The 19738-nt window shown below is 47.2% G+C and overlaps 1 protein-coding gene across 4 annotated transcripts in view; it reads right to left on the minus strand.

The window, feature by feature from the left end:
* The window catches only part of LOC123032223 (potassium voltage-gated channel subfamily C member 1-like), a 41997-nt gene extending 22647 nt beyond the window's left edge, over window positions 1-19350 (minus strand). For all 4 annotated transcript variants that reach the window (XM_044447950.1, XM_044447949.1, XM_044447948.1 and 1 more), the window contains exons 1-2: window positions 18748-19350; window positions 4381-5314 (exon numbers count right to left, since the gene is read on the minus strand). In XM_044447950.1, the coding sequence (XP_044303885.1) occupies window positions 4381-5314; window positions 18748-19350 (1537 nt within the window). The remainder of the gene's footprint in view (window positions 1-4380; window positions 5315-18747) is intronic.
* Between the last annotated feature and the right edge of the window lie 388 nt (window positions 19351-19738).

Raw genomic sequence — 19738 nt, forward strand, 5'->3', positions numbered from 1 at the left:
GAACAATTCTTTATGTAAATCAAAATAAAATGTTCCAGTATCTCTAAATCACCCAAATCCCAGCATGGCTGCCAACCTTGTCTCTCTTTTCTCTCCATCCCTGTTCATCAATAGAAGAAAAAAGAGTGATTCTTAATCAAAAGTGGCTCAAATTGCCAAAACAGGCTCTTCGATATTAGTGTATGAGTCATTTGGAAGGACAAACTTCATCTACAGCCAAGAAGGACTACCCTAGATAGCCTTGTCCTGAATAACAGCTAAATCAGGCCTTTTCTTGCAATGGAATGTTCAGGTTTTACACCACAGTTGGGAAACAGCACAGCAACCAAGAACATAAATAAGAGTAGGGAACTGCAGAAGAGAGAGGGGGAAATGAAAGCCAGTGGCTTTCAAACTCTTGTCTCCAGAGGACCTGGCTAGCATCCACTGGTTTGCTGCTGAACCCATGTGCACAAGGGAACATGACTGTGTGATCACTCTCTGCAGGATGCTGGTTTACCCTACTGGGATTTGGCAGCACACCTGACAAACTGAGAATGATCCTTAGTCTGCTGCACCAGCTGCTCCAGGATTTTGGAGGCTCTTGTGTTAGGAACCCCTACTGGGTCCACTTATTCCATAAGAGATGGGGTATGTAAACTGAAATTTTCTCAAGCTGCACCTGAACTTTTCAGGAGCAAAATGAGAAGAATAGTAACATTGTTCAGTATTGAGATCCTGCTATACTTAAATGGGGGAGCAGGAGTACTTAAACTGGGCATCCCCTTACCATGTTTTGGCACCCTTAGTAGGTATATCTTTAAACCTTCAGTCATACACCCTGTAGGGTGCATGATTTTGGCTAAAACTGGTCCTTGTGGAGAAAGACCTTGTGGATTTCATAAGGATTCTTCACCTCTACCACACAGAGACTATAATTTGAAACATCAGGTCTCAGCACAATATCTGATATCACCAGCCTATAGGGCCCCTAGAATGCTCTCAAAGTTTACTGTGCAATTACATATAACACAGGAAGGTGGATAATTGTTGATAAACTTGTCCAGCTTTACAAGATTATCAAGGCACCCTCTGTTAAGCTTCTGAGAAGCCCCCAAGTTTCTAAAAATAGGGTTTGGAAATCAGTGTACCAGGGCTTCCAACAAATATCAGTTTAGCATATGAATCCTAATAACAATTGCCTCCCCCATATTACAGTTGGGAGAACTAAGGATGAAATTTAATGACTTGGCCTCATTTGCTCAGTGTCTTAGTGGATGAACAAAGACTTGAGGTGAGGATTCCTAACGTCCAGTGGAGCATTCCCTTTGCACCTTATATCATGAACTCACTATTACATTGTGTCATAAGGTAAAATGCACTGTTATGTACAAAACAAAAGATGGAGGAATGTTAGGAGAGTCAGTCTTGTTTGCCAACATGATGGCCTTTTGCCTTGCCAAACGCTAAATCTTAGAATATCCAATCTCTTGCTCAAGATCCAGTGGGAGCCTCCTCATCCCCATTCAAGGCTTGGTGTTATTCTCCCCACTTCTTTTCTTTCATGTGACATGATATAATCTTGGCTCAGTTCAGAAAGAGCCTTGCTATGAGGTAAAGTAAGACAGCGCCTCAAGGCAACAGATTTTGGTTCCATCAAGTACAACAGCATGGGAGATAAATCCGATTCAGGGCATCATACACAAGGAAGATGTCTGTCTGAATTTCAATAAGCTTTGGCTCCAAAATGACTAAGCTCATATCTCTAGCATCTTCCCTACAACCAATCCAAAAACCAAGGAAGTTTGCTCTCCTTCAATCTCACCAGGGAATCCTTCCCACAAGGTTAAGGGCAAGAGCTTATATTAGAGCTAGGCAGCTAGATTTTGCCTTAAAACAGATCCGGAATTGGCCTTGGATCTGGCAATCGTGGATTTCTATCTTGCTCTTTTCTATGAAGACATTTGTATAGTCTTAAGTAAGCATTATGACTCAGTCATTTGTACAATGGAAATAATTGTATGCTGTGGGTTTTGTTGTGAAGAGGAAATGAACACTATAGCTTGCTTTTTAACTTAGAAGTTAGATAGATGAGCAGATTGAAACAGTAACACAGAATTAAATAAAAAGGATGGGGACTTGATATTGTTTACGACATATTATTATTATGAGCAGTGTTGTGTTCAACCTGGATAAAAAATTCTGCTTCAAAAAAATATAATTTATATACTTTTCTTTATCAGTTTTGCATGATTTTACTCCTCTTCCTTGTGGGGAAGCATAAAGCAAAGGGGGTATCAAAGACCCATCCTGGGAAGCTTTACTTAGCTTCCCCTCTGACTTCTCTGATTTCATAACGTGCTCCCCATGTATCTCCAAAAGCTCACAGGCAAGAAACATGCTTTAGAAAATAAATGCAGCAGAGATACTCAGGATGCTGAATCTGTACTCAGCAAGTTCCAAAACATGTCCAGGATTTGAGAGGCATTACTGCACACTACATAGCTGGCAGATTAATGTGTGAACTGAGTCCCCTGAAAAGAAGCCCTCTGCTCTTTTTGGAGGAAACATGCATCACTTTTCTCTAATCTTCCGCCTTCGTTATATTCAGGAAATGTAGAAACGGGTATGTACTCCAAGGGATTGTATTAGGGGGAAAGAATGGAAGGACACCTGATTCAACAAACCTTCAGTCAAGGAAAATAAAAGGTTTGTGACAGAAAAATATACCCTGTGTTTGGAAAGAGCAATCGTTTGAATTTCTTTTTTAAATGGGCTGTTCCTCATATTACTGACTGCATTGCCCATTGTCCAAAGCATCAGGGATGAGTCACTTGCAGAATTATTCCAAGGGCTGAAATCAAGTTGGAACAATGGCTTTCAGACTGTGCTCCAGGGAATAATGTAGAAAAATTGATTATTTCAGTGGGAAAAAATCCTCTCCCCCGTGAGACTAGAATTTGGGGTTACCTAGTGAAACTGTTTAGCAGTTCATGCAGGTCTGAGAATATAAAGAAATCTGAATTTGTCACTACCAGATGTGGTGGCCTTGGGTTTGGTGGCTTTAAAGGGGGAGTATAATGGAGGATAAGAGTGCAAATCATGGCAGAGTGGTTAGAATGTTAGACTGGGACTCAGGAGATTTGCTTTCAGGTCTCTAGTCAGCCATGAAGGTCACTGGCTGACTTTGTGCCAGTCTCAGCCTAACCTACTTCTCAGGATTATTGTGAGAATAAAAGGGAGGGGAGAAGGAGGAGGATTATATAACCCCCTTGGGTTCCTTATAGGGAGAAAGGTTGAATATAAATATAACAACAAATAAAGTAAAGATGCTGTCATGGCTTTTGGCCACCAATGGCTAAATGGAGCTGCCACATTCATGGGAATTAACCACTGGATACCAGAGGCTGGGGGAAGACCTTCATGTCCTGCTTGTGGACCTCCTTATGATACTGTGGGTAGCCACCTTGGGTTCCTTGCAAAAGGAAGAAAGGCAGGACATAAATGCAATACTATAATGACAACAACTTGAGGATAGTCTAAGTGGCCTTTTGGTTTGATCCAGTTTTTCTTATGTCAGGAGGTTGAGAACCTCAGGCCCTGAGACCAAATCTCAGTCCAAATTCTTTCCCTTGGCCTCACTTCCTTTCCCCTGTCACTGATTATCTGATTGTTCCCTAGGTTTTGTGCAGTTTTTCCTCATTCTAAAAAGTTGAAATGCTTCTCCTAAGCTTACCTATTGACAGTAAGAGCTTTAAGACAGAATACAATGGAGGGGGGTGCATTTCTGACCTTATTCAATTTGCCCCCCCCCCCGTCATCTGAAGCCGAATTCAGGTCAGAAGTCACTTATGGTAGTCTGAGGTTCACAAGAGGCTTGTTGGGTCTTCCTCAGTAAGGTAATGGTGAACAAACCTTCTGGAAGGATAAGCTTTCCTTCTGCCAATCTGCTTCTGCAATGCACAGCCACAAAGAGATATACTGCAGCCTCTTCTAAAGCTGTGGTCCCTACCAGATGCTGGGGGATGTTCCTCAGCCACCATGGCTGGTGATCTGGGAACGTGAATGTTGTAGTTGAACAGCATTTGGGGTTCCAAGTTTGGGAAAGAATGGTATACGTTGCATTCTAAGGTGCGCTTTCAGTTCACAAGGGGAGCCATGGAGTGGGCGCTTCCAGCACCCCATGTGAACTCTTGAAGTGCATGCTTGAAGATGTTCAAACATCCTCTTCGCTGTCTATAATTTCTGAGGCAGATCCCAAGCAGCTCCTCAACAGATAATACGGAAAGAGGCCCTTTGATGGTAAAACATTGAAAAATACTAAATTAGAAAGATTGCTGACCCAAATACATATGCTGTGTCCTTAGTCCTTTCTGCCCACAGGATGTCTTCATGCCTTACCTGCCCTGTTGATCTCAATAATTTCCTCTTGAGCAAGGGGACATGAGTCGCCCTGGTTGCTCCGATGGGGAGACTGCATGTCCGGTTTGCAGTAGTTGGGCGACCCAGGCTGAGGGGCTCGTGGGATGTGCTTGTTCTTCTTCTTTGGTAGTTTCTGCTTGGCCATGGCCAGAGAGTAATACATGCCAAAGTTGTTGACAATGACTGGCACGGGCATGGCAATGGTCAACACACCGGCCAAGGCGCACAAGGCTCCCACCAACATGCCCGACCAAGTCTCAGGGTACATGTCACCGTAGCCCAAAGTCGTCATAGTCACCACTGCCCACCAGAACCCAATGGGGATGTTCTTGAAGACAGTGTGCTTGCTGCCCGTGATGTCGTCTGGGTCAGCTCCAATCCTTTCGGCGTAATAGATCATAGTGGCAAAGATCAAGACCCCCAGGGCCAAGAAGATGATGAGGAGCAAGAACTCATTGGTGCTGGCCCTCAAAGTGTGGCCTAGAACTCTCAATCCTACAAAATGCCTGGTCAACTTGAAGATCCTTAGGATCCGGACAAACCTTACCACCCTCAAGAAGCCGAGCACGTCCTTAGCAGCTTTGGACGAGAGGCCACTGAGGCCCACCTCCAGGTAGAAGGGCAGGATGGCCACAAAGTCAATGATGTTGAGGGTGCTTTTGATGAATTCCAGCTTGTCTGGGCAAAAGATGACACGTATGAGGAACTCAAAGGTGAACCAGATGACACACATCCCTTCCACGTAGGTCAGGAAGGCCTCTGTCTCCATCTCATAGTCCACCTTTATGCTGGTAACATTCTCAGACTGGATGATCTCTGTTTTGTTTACGACATGGTTGAAAGCCTCGTGGGTCTCCAAGCAGAAGGTAGTGATGGAGATGAGGATGAAGAAGAGTGAGGCAAAGGCCACATACTGGAGCAAGGCAGAAGGGAACACATGCACAGGGAGGAAAGCAACAGAGGGGACAATGGGGAGGGGAAACGGGGGAAGAGGGTGTGTAACAAGGAAAGAGAGGAAAGAAAAGCATTATTGTTCACTCATCTCTATAAAACATTCTGCTCTCCCAGAATAGAAACCTCGTGCTCACCAGTCGCCTCCTTAACCTGCTGCCACTGCTCATGCTGGCTGGGCAAGAAGGGGGTCACAGCCCAACAAATCTCAAGGGCAATGCAATGAAGGGAGGCCACTATATACCTCCTCCCTTTCCCCACCTACTCCAGAAAGTGTGCCCAAAGTAGATGGCCAATTTCTCATTCCCTCTACCCCGTCTGAAGTCATGAGAAGATGAGCAAACAAACCTGAGGTTTGAGGCAACAGGGCAGAGTATACCCCACCAAGGTGTGAAGGGTCACTTTAAAGAAAAGCTGTTCCCAATAAACAGTTTTTTAATTGTGAAGTCCCCGACTAGAAATGTAGCCCAGCTACTGATGTGCTAGTTTGCTCCTTGCAGGGAGCCATGTCGTTATTTTTAATGTGAGGAAGTGGCGCACTCAGAAGTAATATACCCTTCACACACACACCTGCAGTCCTTTCTACCACCTCATTTTGCTGCATGGTTAATAGCAGGCCTATGAAAGTGGAAAGGGCCAAACGTTGCAGATCACCGCTAACCCAACAGTGAGTTGTGATATTTTCTGAGCTACATTTCTCAGTGTGCAACACAACCACAGAGCACTAACTTACACAAGCCAGTTCACTGGATTGCCAAGCCTAAAAGTGGGCACAATTAAGCTTTGTTTCTATTAGCAACCTGAGATTCAGCAATTGAAGTCATGATGGCAGCTCAGAGGAAAGGTGGTTCAGGAGCAGGTAAAACCAGTGGCCTGCTGGATCTCACGAGCCATGAACATGGATGACCAGGATCTGAATTGCTACAGGTAAGAAATGCTAATACTCAATTGAAGGAAAGTGTGTAGAAGGGGAGACTTTTTGTTCTTGCTATTAAAAAGTAGGAGCCAGAAGCCACTGTTAAAGCTACTGCAAATCACCCAGGAATCAGCCAATACATCCCAGTCTACCATTTGACCTAATATCAAGCCACAAATCAAATCAAAAAATAAATAAATATTTCCTATCCTTACTTATCCAAGGTCTCAGGCAGAAACTCCCTCAGGTTTTCTATCTGATGGCTTTTGACATAGGTCTGCTGTCCCTCTCTCTCTCTCTTCCCAAGGGCTGCTATTTAGGAATCCTCTTTAGAGGAGAAAGAAGGTATGATTACAATAAAATCATGATTCAGGGTTCCACCTGTTGGCAGTGCCATGATGCAAATACAGAATTTGATAAGTGATGCAGAATTCAGCATCCAGAGGAAGCATCTCACCCAGAATTTAAAGAATGAAGGCTTTTTGTTCTGGTGATTACTACTTTCTTCACAATGGTATGATGTATATAGGTCGCAGAATTTGGTTTTCCTTGGTGTAAGTTTGGGTTACTTTGGGACAGAATTTCATTTATTTATTTCACCCATAATGGTGAAATATGCTTCTTTTACATTGTTATTTATTTTACATTGTTAATTTTATATTGTTATTTTTGTATTTTATTGTATTTTATTGTGTTGTGAGCCACCCCGAGGCTTCAGCAAGGGGCGGCATAGAAATGTTTTAATAAATAAATAAATAATAAATAAATGTCCACCACCACCATCTTACTACGACTACTATTGACTAATGAGGATTGAAGAAGATCAAAGAAAGCGAAAGGGGACCACCTTGAAACTTAAGAACTGAGCCTGGACAAAATTCAATTCCTAACGGGAAGTTTTGATACCAGACTATTCTTCCCACTCCGTCCCAATTCTGTTAATTCTTGCCATTTTTCCAACAGCGAGTTTCTCAACCATCCTGATGCCTGTTTGGATTAATGAATGAAGAGTGCGGAGGGGTTTCTGCTTAGGTTTTGGAATTGTGCTGGATGGTTGGCTTCTAGGCACCTATTGCTACCCCACCCCCCCCCCCCGAAGGAAAGACATCACAAAGTCGTGTGCTCTCTCACACACAGGCACGCCACGCAACATGCAGCATTCACTTGCAGCTCGAACTGGGTATACACCCAGAGACTCCAATTGTTCAAGAAGCACAGAGTGTGCATGGACAATAAGCAGTTGCTCTCTCAAGACAAAACGCTTTGTCCTCACACACTATAGCTGTCGCCAAGGACACATTCCCATGTGCCCCCATGTTCAGCTCTCCAGCTGTTGGCTGCTCCCGTTACTCATCCTCTCACAGGCCTTACGGTGACGCTCCCAGCAAGGCACTCTCATTCATACATGTACATCCAGCCATGTGCTTTCCTGACCTAGTATCCCTTTGGATGTACTCATCCACACTCCTATTCTGCTTATACACAAGTGCGTGGGGCTTTCGTCGCGGGTGCACACGACAAGCACCTGTTGAGGGCCCCTGAACCACAAAACCCCTGGAGCTGCTTCTCCTCTTCACCAGTGTAACTTTTCCTCTACCCCTTACTCTGGCCCAGGGGTGTCAGGAAACAGGGGCGTTGAAAAGAGGAACAGCATATGGCCTTGCCTATTTGCTCACTGTCTCTCTGCAAGCTAGCAAGTGGTAGCTGTGATAAGAAAGAGGATCAGGAGCCATGTCGCTGGTGCTCCTAATGGAGGGTTAGGAGCACAGCAATGGAGGCAAGAAGGTAGACTCACCGAGAAAGGGGTCCCATGGAGGGTGTCTTGCCCAAGAGCATTTCAAAACCTGGAACCAGCTCTGTATGTGTACACATGCCTACTTCCATGTACACACATGCGCTTGATGCCTGCACCAGCTTTTTTCCTACCCATGGGCAACTTAATGTCTTTCAACACATTTATCCTACTTATCTGCTGAATACTATGTCATTTCACAAGGCCTGTAGGTATACCAGCCTTAGGGTGGGTATGCATGCAAACTCATAGGTTCCGACAAGTATACTCCAATCCTACCCTGAGCATACCAAATCATGGAGCGCTTTGCATACATACATACATCTGCTGTCGTACAGATGCACTCCAAGGAAAGCTACCCAGCGTACAAATCAACTCATTCTTCAATAGGAGCGGATACATTGATTTTACTTAGATTTAAGCGACCTTAATTGCAGGCTGGGCTGTGACCAAATCTCTGCATGCAAGCACATCCAGGCACAACTATTCACTCCCCTAAATAGATACATATACATGCACATTCCATTTACATTGTTTGCTATCACACATAAACACATTTTCTCTGTGGGCATACATTATACACACTCTCCCGACAGATGTAGATCACCACGGCGATAGCCAAATTCATACACTCACACATTTTTGTTCTGATGTACATAGCAAAGCACTCTTGCACACTTGTGTACCCAAACACACTGCTATGATTTCATTCAACATGATTTGTCTAGACAACAGCACTTCTCACACTCACATACACACATCTCCATCTATGCACACCTGGACCTGCTACACACAGATGCACAGAACCCCACAGTGCTTCAGTGCTCATCTGACATACATGTCTCACTGCAGAGATCGTACATGCCTGTGCAGTGCAGGCTTCCTTCCTGACATGGATGTGTACACGCACTCTGCATCAAGGCACATACACACGGGGACACACTCATACTCCATCCCCAGCGCCTTCTGCAGGGCAACCTTGCCGCTTTCTCTCTTACTCCCTGGATCTCTGCACTGCACAGAATTCCTGTCCCGTCAGCACTTTCTGCACAGAAACCCTAGAATCCCTTTTGAAGCGCAGTGCGGTGCCCAGGAAGTGGAGGGGGGAGGAGGAGGAGAAGGGGCAAGCCAAGGGATACAGGAAACACGGGAAGAGGGAGGACCAGAGAAGGAGAGAGCCAATAGTTGGATATATGCATTGATTGGAAGTACTGGGATCAATGGAATTGCTGTTCTGCTCCTGTTTTTTGGAACGCCCACTTTCTCTGCAGGCAGTGGATGGGGAGAGGTTTTTTGATAGCACTGTCTTAAACCCATGTAGCATTTGCAATCCAGAGCTTTAATCACCTCACATGTAATATTTCCAGATGCTGGATGTATTGGAAAACAGGCTGGCAATGCCTTCTCAACCCCCATGCCCTGACTGCAAATACACATACCGTGTGCATAGCAATGAGGAAGCAGCTATATGGGTCCTCCTCATAGAAGCTCTGGGAGTCCCAAATCATTTTGGAAGAAATAATTAATTATGTCCCCTGGGAAAGGTGGTATTTATCAGAAGATGTGCCTGGGGGCAGAATATATGGAACTGGAGAAACAGTATTCATATCTCTGCTCCTGGAAGGGATTTTTGATAGTGGAAGCAGGGGGACAAGGCTGGTTCAAGGTCAACGAGAGAATGATTCCCTCTCCATATTCCGAACCTCCCTTCTTCCAGAGAATCCCCAAATGTTAGGTCTTCACCTCTCCAAGCAACCTATCAGGACCTTGCTGGAAAAGTCAGGAATCCTGCCTACTTCCCTCCCTTACCTTACCTTGGCAAACCCAGTCCCCTCCACCCAACTCTCACCCTTGCAGTCCAGCTGCCTCTCTGTCAATACAAGAAACACACACACTGTTTTTGCCCAAAATCAATGGGGGAACATACTGCAGTAGCAGACAGGAAATCCAGCACAGGGGAGAAGAAAAGGAAAAGATAGAGAGCTGTGCGCATGTTTGGTCGTGGACACAAAAGCAAAAGGGTTGGAAGGGGAGAGGACATATTATTCTGATCTCTGGAAGAGTGACAGCTTGGCTGCCACCAGTTCCCTGGGATGACCTTGGGTTTGTCTCTTAGCCATTCAGAGCTTCCATTCTACACACTGGGAAGCTTGGGGAGTCGGGGGGGGGGGTGAGTGACAGAAGAAATGCTGAGCACAGATATAGCAAATATATCACTGGTCATTCTGTAAGGTGCATGAGCCATCCTCCTCTCTTTATGCAAAAGGGTCACCCTTTATGTAAACCTCAAAGATCTTTTCATTCTTTACTACATTGTCTGTGAATATGGACCTTGGAAGAGCGATATTATTCTGTGCAATTTTTCTTTGTTCCCAGGAAAGACAATGTAATGATTAAGCAACCTTCCCCAACCTGGTACTGTCCAGATATTCCCATCATCCCCAAATAATATGGTGAATGGTTGGGAATCCTGGGAGTTGTGGTCCAAAACAACTGAAGGGTGCCCAGCTGTGGGAGGATAGGAAATAGAGAGAGACGGTCAGAACATATTCGGTTAAAGAAAGGCAGCTGAGAATCCAGAATGCTTGAGAAAGGTCTGGTGCGACCACAGTAGGGAGGATACTGGACTGATTGGAAACAAGAATGAGGACTGATTGAGGATTAGAAAGCCAAGGGCTCCTGGATTCTCTAGGAAAGAGGGTAAGATCTGAGGGCACAGAGTGATGGAAAGGCTAGCATCGGGATGCTTGTCTCGTCTTGAAATCAGCCACTATGTACAGACAGAGTCATCAGAGGAGAATGGGCAACCCTTCCTAGAGAGCCCCCTGCCTTTTCGACCCCCCTCTCCACAAGAGCAGCAGGAGAAAAGTGCTCTGTACCTTATGGGATGGGAGCCATATAATGGGAGATCATTTTGAGTAGGCCTCTGCTGAAGCCAATTATTTAAGCAGTAGTTGACTCTGAGGATTACAGTTTATCCTGTTTCCAGAAAAGATATTTGGAAATGGAGGTAGAGGGGAAACAAAATAACTAAGCCAATCTAGTGGTGGTGGGGAATTAAGGAAAAGGTGAACTGCAAATGACATTGGGCAGATGAGGGGCACTGAAGGCTGCCATTCCCATCAAGCCATTATTTTTCATTTTCCAGAGGGGGTTGTCATGTTAGTCTATTGTTGCAAAATAACAAAGAGTCTTGAAGCACATTAGAAAAGCAAACACATTGTTCATGGCATAAGTCGCCCTTCTCCACATCTCCCACCATCCCCAGCCAGCAACATGGCTGCTCGTGATGGACACTGTACTCCAACACATCTGGGGAGTGTGAGTTGGGGAAGACTGCTCTATTGCTGCATATCACAGTTGGGCAGTCAGGGGCCGGGCCAAAAGTACAGAAGGGAATGATTTATAAAGTAATTTACAAATGGAAATTTCTGAACAAAGTTAGGCAATCACTGAATTGTGGTGAAGTGGGGATTTGGCCCAGGAATAAGGCTTAAGAAATACAAGGTTAGAGCAGTTTCAAGAAAAGGGGGCTGTCAGATATTTGTGAAGATGGGTTTACCTGCTATACCAAAATCCAAAAGGAGAAAAACAGTGAAAAAGGAAAAGATTTAGAGATTAATTCTGAGAGTGTTGAGTGAAGACTGAAGTAAGAGATCAGCGTCAGCATCATGGCATTGGCTGTGTGATGCAAGAAGTGGAAGGGCTGAGATTAATTTGAAGGCAGTCATAAAAAAACAAGTTATGATTAGCACATCAGTGCTGGAAAGGTAAAGACAGATGGAGATGGACCCAAAAGAGACAGGAGATAGATGTGGCAGGTAGGTGGGAGAGAGCAAGGTATTTAGCAGACCAGTTGTCATCCAGGGGAATGTTGAGGTGGATGTGGAATTTGTATCCTTGTTGAAACAAGAGATTAGTATTTGTTTGGGTGAAGGCTGAGACAGCGACCCCCTTCCCTGCCTCGCCAGTGCTCTTGCACTGTGCCACTTTATCCCCTTCCCAAAAGGGGTACTAAAAAGGACCCAAGGAAGCCAGAAAAGTGGGCTTTGTCTGATGATAAACGCAGCTGTAATTCAAGAAATCCACCCTCCAGTTTGCATTTGTCCCACCTTTACCCCTCTCTTGTGAAATCTCTGTCACTTTTCTTTTATTAAAAAATGGTACAATAATGTAAAGAGGGTCAAACTAACAGCCCCCCCCCCAATCCCAGCACGCACAGACACTTCTACATCCGAGCTAAACACATAACCACAAACCTCCCTCCAGAGCTGCAGTGACTATGTTTCAGTTCAGCCTCTTCTCCACAGTAATAATAGCTAAACGGGACATTGCGTATGTCAGCCCTCTCCATCACCACCTGACACTCTGCGCTAATTCATTAATATTCTTTCTGCTTCTATCCTTTTCTTCCTTTCTGATTCAAGGCATTATGGCATAACCTCTATCGGCAATACTTAGAAGCAGGAAGAAGCCTTATTTTTCTTCTTTTGCTTGCGTATTTGTGTGAGCGTGTGCATTTTCTCTCCCTCTGCTGCTGTATCTGGCTGCAACACTGCAGTTCAGTACCATGGAGAGCGACAAGAAGAGAAGCGGAGGGAGCAGATTAAACCGCAATAGCCCAATTTTAGCACCTCAGAAAAGGACCTCTCTCATTCTGTTGGAGGATGATACATGTGTTTGAGGGGAGGATTTACTTAGCTCAATGAGGGCTTGAACAAGGACACAGAACATCTATGTTCTTTGGGAAAAACACTGGAGGGATGGAGTCTGGCGGACTGGGGAAAAGATGGTCCAGAACTCTTAAGATCTCTGTAAAGGGCATGTGAGGAGGTCAAGCAGCAATGAGGCAAGAGAAAGTGAATGGGGAGGGCTGACTGGAAAGCCTCTGCTTTTGGTCTGAGCTGGAAGATGGGGGATGAGACCAGCATGATAGAAAGTAGGGAAGGAAAGCGCTGCACAGATTCCTGAGTTCTCGAAAAAGGCCATGCAGGGCCAAGTGGAATACAACACAATGGTGCGCATGTGAAAATATCTGAGTGAGTTCTGGGCTTTCTGGTTAAGGTGTGGAAGGACTGGAATTGTGGGGTGGAATTCAAAGCCAGGATTCCTAGGACATAGGCGGGAATTGCGTGGGTGGACAAGAAGATTCAAGCGTGCATGTCGCGATAGCCTATACACTTCTAATCTATGCCCTGTGGCTGAATAATGCCCAAATGACAAACATCACCACCTTCCTGAAATTTGACATTTTAACCTGGATCAGCAATCTAGAGTAGAAAGGAATTACACGGTAAGACTTTGGATGTGGCAAGTGAGCAGTCGGAATAGGGACTCAATAGCTCATCAAGAGTCACTGTCAAAGTGGGAGGAGTGGATAACGACAATGTCGATTCCTAGATTGCCATGAGGGAGCAGGACTGGGGGCACTTAAAGCAAGGAAGCAGGATAAAATTGTGAGCCGCCCCGAGGCTTCGGCGAATGGGGCGGCATAGAAATGTTCTAAATAAATAAATAAATAAATAAAATTGGGAGTTCATATTGGGATTCTCTTGTGAAGATGTTAGGAGGTTAAAATAGGTACCACTAGAATCTAGCGCAAACAAGATTCCCTGGGAAGGAAGCCCTCCCATAGCAGGTTAGGTTTTCTGGGTTCTCTGGGAGAGGAAAAGAGGCTAGCAAATTGAAAGAGGGGTAACTATCTGTAAGTTAGAACTTTTGAGTTCCCAGCGTGGGGCCATTCTGTCTAAGGGGAGGCTGGAGAACGAAGATCCCAGCCAAGCCCCATGTTGTAACAAATAAGAATAGCTACCCTCTTTAGCTGTCTCTTGCCAGTGTCTGGAACCTGTTCCTTTTCTGCAGTCATTACTCACAAGAGTCATTAAAAACCTTTTAAAAACTCTTTCCCCTCCTCCACTGAATTCCCTAAGATGTTGAACCAAAATGTCCGTGCTAATTTCCTTAATCATGCAGGGAAGACGTAGGCAAGAGAATTATGATGAAAGGGGGCAACAAGGATCTTCCAAAGGGTCACCAAAATTTTTTTGCAGGCTTTGCTGAAATAACAAAAAGAAGATGTACCCTGTGGCAAAATTAGGAGCACTGTGTCTCTAGTGCCAACTGTAGGCAAAAAAGACTTTGCCTTCACTTCCCTTGTCAAATATAAAAAGAAATGTGCATATGTTGCAGGTGAGGATGGCACTGGGAAGGTAGAGATGAACTTGGTTAAAAATAAATCCCCTTAGCTCAGAAACTGGCACTAGCTCTCACTCTGCCGGACAAATACTTTGAATGCATCAACTTTCTTTGGTGTACGGCTCAACTTTATAGCTGAACACGCAGAAGGGAGATATCAGATTTTAACTCAGATTTTTTCCTTGCAGAGCTGGCAGGAGAAAAAAAAACATTTTATGTGATGATTCCTGCTGTAGTATCTGCTGGTTTCTATTTTTATACAGGTTTTTAGTATGTTGCGCAACCTCTTTAATTCTAGATAGCTGATTTGTCCTGAGTTAACTGCTCCCCCCTTTGTGTATGTCTCTTGAACCTGCGAATGTACCCTAAAAAGTTCACACACACACACTTCATAAGTATATACAGAAATCTGATTATATCTATTATATTATAGATATAATAATGACTCTGAGAGCTGCTTTGCTGGACTATTTTTCCTAATTGTTCATGCTGCCAGTTATGACTTCAGCTGATAGTTTCTCTGGTGAGTCCATGGATGAGGCATCCTATCTGGAAGACTGTGGAATAAAGACCCATGCTACACTTAATACATCACAGAGTACGTGACGTTAGTGTAGGAGAAAATGTATAGAGCAATCCAAAGTGCTGTATTTTTCTCACACATCCACATGTTCCTACATGAGTCTGTGCTCTGTCTCCAGTTTCAGAGTATAGGTACCCAGAGATGAAAATTTAAGCCTGCAATCCTAAGCACATTTTCTAAGGAGTAAGTCCCATTGAACTCAGTTGGATTTATTTGTGAGTAAACATGCCTAGGATTACACTGGGCATCTTGAGAATATGATCAAGTTCATGGAAGACAACCTAGTCCTCTATCCACACAAAAGGGAAAACAGACAGGAGTGTCTACATATTTTTTCAAGTAATCATTGCTGTGCATGGAACAGATGGTTACCGGGAACAACTAGTCTATTTACCTTGAATGGACCTCCAGAATCAAAGTTGGGATGCTCTCCAGATTAAAAGAATGAAAGAAACAAAAGTAGAGAGAAAGCCAAAAGATCTGAAGGATGGAAAAGAATACAGAGGGATGGATGGATGAGCTATGAGACGCTGCCCTGCTCATAAGTTCTGTCTATATACATTCTCTCTGTCTGTCTCTTGGGCTTAGATGCATCTATCAAATAAAGCCCAGGTGCATAAAGCCTGCCTAGGGATCCCTATAAAATATGCATGATGATGTATGCAGGGTGTGAATGGAAACTACAGAAATATTCCCTAGCATACGGGATAGGTATGTTAAAGAAAGCATGCATATCCATTTTGGTCCATCGATCTATTTCCTTTATTGTCCGTCTATCAAGTTGTCTACCTGTCCTTGTCTAGTTCTTTCTTTTTTATATGTTTGTGCACATGGGATGATGGAGAAGATCGCGGATGTGGGCCAAGCAGTCTCCTTGCAGCCTTTTCTTTATGCTGTTCATACAGATGATTTAAAAATGGTGGCTGGGGCAGAAACCTCATCTCTCTCAACCCCGTTCTATAATCCTTCATATCTCACTTCTTCACATTCTCCTATGCAGAAGTGGGGGGGGGGGTCTACCACAGTTAAAGGGCAAACCTTCCTTCAGTGCATGAGGGTAGGGGGAGTCACAGTGGTATAGACCCCCCTCCTTTCAGCCGGTTTCAGCCCCTGCCTGCTCCTGTGTCTGTGTATCCCTGACTGGAGGGCCGTCTGAATGCAGCACTGCCTTGCACAGTCCTGCCTTCTGGCCTTCTCCTTCTCCCAGCCTCAACCGTCCTGCCTGCTCCTTCCTTCTTCCTCCCCCCACTGTAACTTTTCCTGGCTTCATTCCCAACTCTGTGGGGGAAGAAAGCGGGTGGGTGGATAAAGGAACCTGGCTGGCCTTGCACTCTTGAGACCAGCCGCGGGGGGGGGAGGGGGGGGGGGGGGGAGGGGAGGCACGGATTGTTGAATGCCTGCTTCCCACTGCAAACTCCAGGGCTTCCACACTGCACTGCGGTGCCCCCCTCCCCCCACCTTCTCAACCTGCTGTCTCTGCAGTTCCACAGACAGCAAAGCACGAATATTGTCCCTGGAAGTCATACTGAAAGGAGAGGGGGGAGGGCGTGTGAGTGGGAACTCTTCATCCTGCCTCTCCACCCCCTGCTTGCTTCACTGGTTCAGCTACTTTGCAAAAAGAAGTTCTGAACTCTTACTGAGGGAAGAGCTTTAGCTGCGGCGTCCAAAAAGGGGGGGCATGCAGTAAGAGGAGGGAAGTGTGGGGAAGTGCAGTGAAGGATGGGGATGCTGAGCTGCAGTGCCTGAGATGCAGCGGGGCTGGGGGAGGGGGGAGTTCTCAGCAGCACTGCTCAGACATGATCTGGGGAGAAAATCCAGAACTGCATTGCTGAGGATGGGAAGACGGGGACCTGGAGTTTCTCCCTGAGTTTATGCAGTGGGTTTGGATGTAATCAGGACAAGCAGGAGGCTTGCTAGATTTGGCAGTGGAAGGAGCACAGTGCGGGATGGGGTGGCTGCAAAACTGCAGTGGGATGTGAAGTTTCCAAAATGCAGGATGGGAGCAAGCGAGACCTGAGATTAATGTGGGGGAGGGAGAGCAGACCAAAGAGAAGGAAAGGGAGCTTTCCGTTCTCAGGACTGTGAGCAAAGAACTCAAGATGAATTGGCAGCACCTCCTGCTGGAGATCAAGGCATTCTCCCGGACTTCAACAAGCCAGCCATAAATCTGGTGCATGTGCATTAAAATCCTCCCGCTGCTACACGCTACTACACTCATTCACACACTTGTGTCCCATGGTGCTCAACTCTTGCTCTCAACTTTTTGTCCTTGTCCCTCAGCACCCTCACCTCCCGTTTTGCCACCTAATGCCTGGCCCCTTGCACAATCCCTACCGCAAACAGGCGCTCTGTGTACTCCATATTCCTCTATTTTTCTTCCCCTCCATTTCTCACACTTAGATTTCTGGACAATTCTTCCCAAGTCAAATCTCCATCATACACCAATCAACCCCCCCCCCGCAACATCACTGCTCAAATTCATCATGGTGCAAATGGTTTTGTGCAATTTTTCCCAGCAAGTCTACCTCTCCTGGCACACTCATGTGCACATCTGAAACACTCCTGGGTCCACATTTCCCCTTCCCCTAGCCGGTCCTTCCTCAGCCTGGTCTCCCTCAAATTACTGGGTAACAGTTCATACCGTCCTCAGTTCATGCTGGTTGGGGACAGTAGGAATTGTACTCCGATATTTCAAGAAGACACCAGCATAGGGAAGGTGGTCTTGATTTACCCTGGATGTCCGTCTGCATTATCTCACCACCGCTCATTCTCTGCAGGGCACTACCGGTATACTATGCACCTCAGTTACACATTTGCATGACATACCATGTGTGGCCTCTCCGTCTCTGAAGCAAATCCTTTCCCTATCGCAACACTTTCCTTCCCAGTCCATCCTGCTGGCATACTCCCCGCAGCACCCACATCTGCTGTCCCCCTCCAGCCCCCGGGGCCACATCTGTCCTTGCACATGATTGCAAAGTATTGCACATGGAATCTTGTGCATCAGTGCCTATCTGCTAGTCTATGCACGGTGGCATCGCCCATTAAGCATTTCCCATGAGGAGGCCAATGCATGCTAAGGGTTAAAGCACCCAGGGTCCAACATGCCCCCACCTCCCCCTTCTTTTTAGGCATCACTTATCTCCCTTCCTTTTCCTCCTCCTAACAGTGACACTCCAGCTCCAATGAGGTAGCAATTTATTTGGGAATGGGTCAGGATCCACAGTAAGGCTGAACCGCCTGCTCGTGAGTAGGATCGTGATTCAAATGCAGAAACAAAGGAATGAAAGGACATTCTTGGGACAGCAGTTTCTCCAGATTACTTTTTAAAACGAGTTCTCCTGAATGAAGAAGGTGAGGTGGGGAAAGCAGCCTAGCTCAGTGGCAGAAACATGGGTTGCATGCAGAAGTTCCCAAGTTCAATCTGTGGCATTCCTATTTAGCTGGTGGCAAGACTGGGGATGTTCCCTTCCTGCCTGAGCCCCTTGAGAGCTGCTGCCGGTCAGAGCAGAGAGCCCGGGACCGGAAGGCAAACCAATCTGGTGCAAGAGACAGCGATACAGGTGCCCGCTCCCAGCAGCTCCCGACACATACCGAACTTGCCCCTAGTCCTTGGCCCATTTACTGGGGATTAACATCTGCACCAACAAGCACTTGTTCAAGACCTGTGTTCACCCATTCTCCCACTATAACCCTTCCCTGCATGCCCCCGTAGCCCCCCTCCCTGCAGCCAGCTTCAGACATGCGAGCTCCTCGGGGCAGAGGCTTGCGGGTTCTTGCTCTCGGTCGCTTGCTTGGCTCTGCCATGGCTCCATGCAGTTCGCAGTAAGAGCGATGGGAGCAAGCAGCCGCAGCAGCCCCGACAGGGGCCCCCGCTCCGCCTGGGCGCGATCCGGCGCGGCGACTCACCCTGGCCATCTTGGACGAGTAGGGGTCCTCGAAAAGCGCCCAGATCTTGGGCTGCCAGCACGACCACCAGCCCAGCTTGCGCCCGTCCTCCTGCAGGCAGAGGCGCTTGAGGTCGCCGCCGCTGTCCTCATCGTCCTGGCTCTCGGGCGTCTCGAAGCTGTCCAGCGCCTCCTCGGCGTCGCGGTGCTGCCGGTAGTTCATCCAGCAGCAGGCCTCCACGTCCGTCTCGTCGATGCCCCAGAAGGCCAGCTCCTCCTCGAAGAGCGGCCCGCACACGTCGGCGGGGCAGTGCAGCTTGCCCGTGCGGTAGTAGTTGAGCACGTAGGCGAAGACCTGCGGGTGGCGGTCGAAGAAGAACTCGTCGGCCTTGGCGTCGTAGTCGAAGTTGCTGCAGGCGTCGGGCTCGGTGAGCCACGAGAGCCGCGTGCCCGGCAGGGTCTTGAGCGTGCTGCGGTACGTCTCATGCCGGATGCCGCCCACGTTGATGACGATCTTGTCGTTGTCCTCGTTCCGGCCCATCTCCCCTTTCAAACATGACTTGGACGGCGCCTTGTTGCCAGACTTGCGCCCGCGGAAGGAGGAGACGCACACTGAGCTCAGCATCGGGCGCGCGGGCCGGGGCCGGGCCGGCGGGGCCGCCCCCAAGGCCGGGCAGGAGTCAAATCAGCGCGCGCGGCGTCATCGCGGCCCCTCCCCTCCTCCTCCTCCTCCTCCTCCTCCTCGGCGGGGCGCGGGGAGCGGGAGGCTCTGCTCGACGGGGCGCGGGGGGAGGAGGAGGAGTTGGCCGGGCAGGAGCCCGCGGCGCAGCGCCCGGCCCTGCGAGAGACACAGAAGGAGACGAGGAAGGTGAGTGCGGGCGGGCGGCTGCCCCGCCGGCCCCCGCGCCCCCCGGCCCCCCGGCGCGCCCCCGACCCCTCCGCACGCCGCCCTGCCGCTCCACCGCCTTCCCGTCCCCCGCGCCCCCCAGCACGCCTCGCCGCGATGCCCCCCC

Source organism: Varanus komodoensis, unplaced genomic scaffold (assembly GCF_004798865.1).
Source record: "Varanus komodoensis strain SLA01 unplaced genomic scaffold, ASM479886v1 scaffold53, whole genome shotgun sequence".
NCBI lineage: Eukaryota > Metazoa > Chordata > Lepidosauria > Squamata > Varanidae > Varanus > Varanus komodoensis.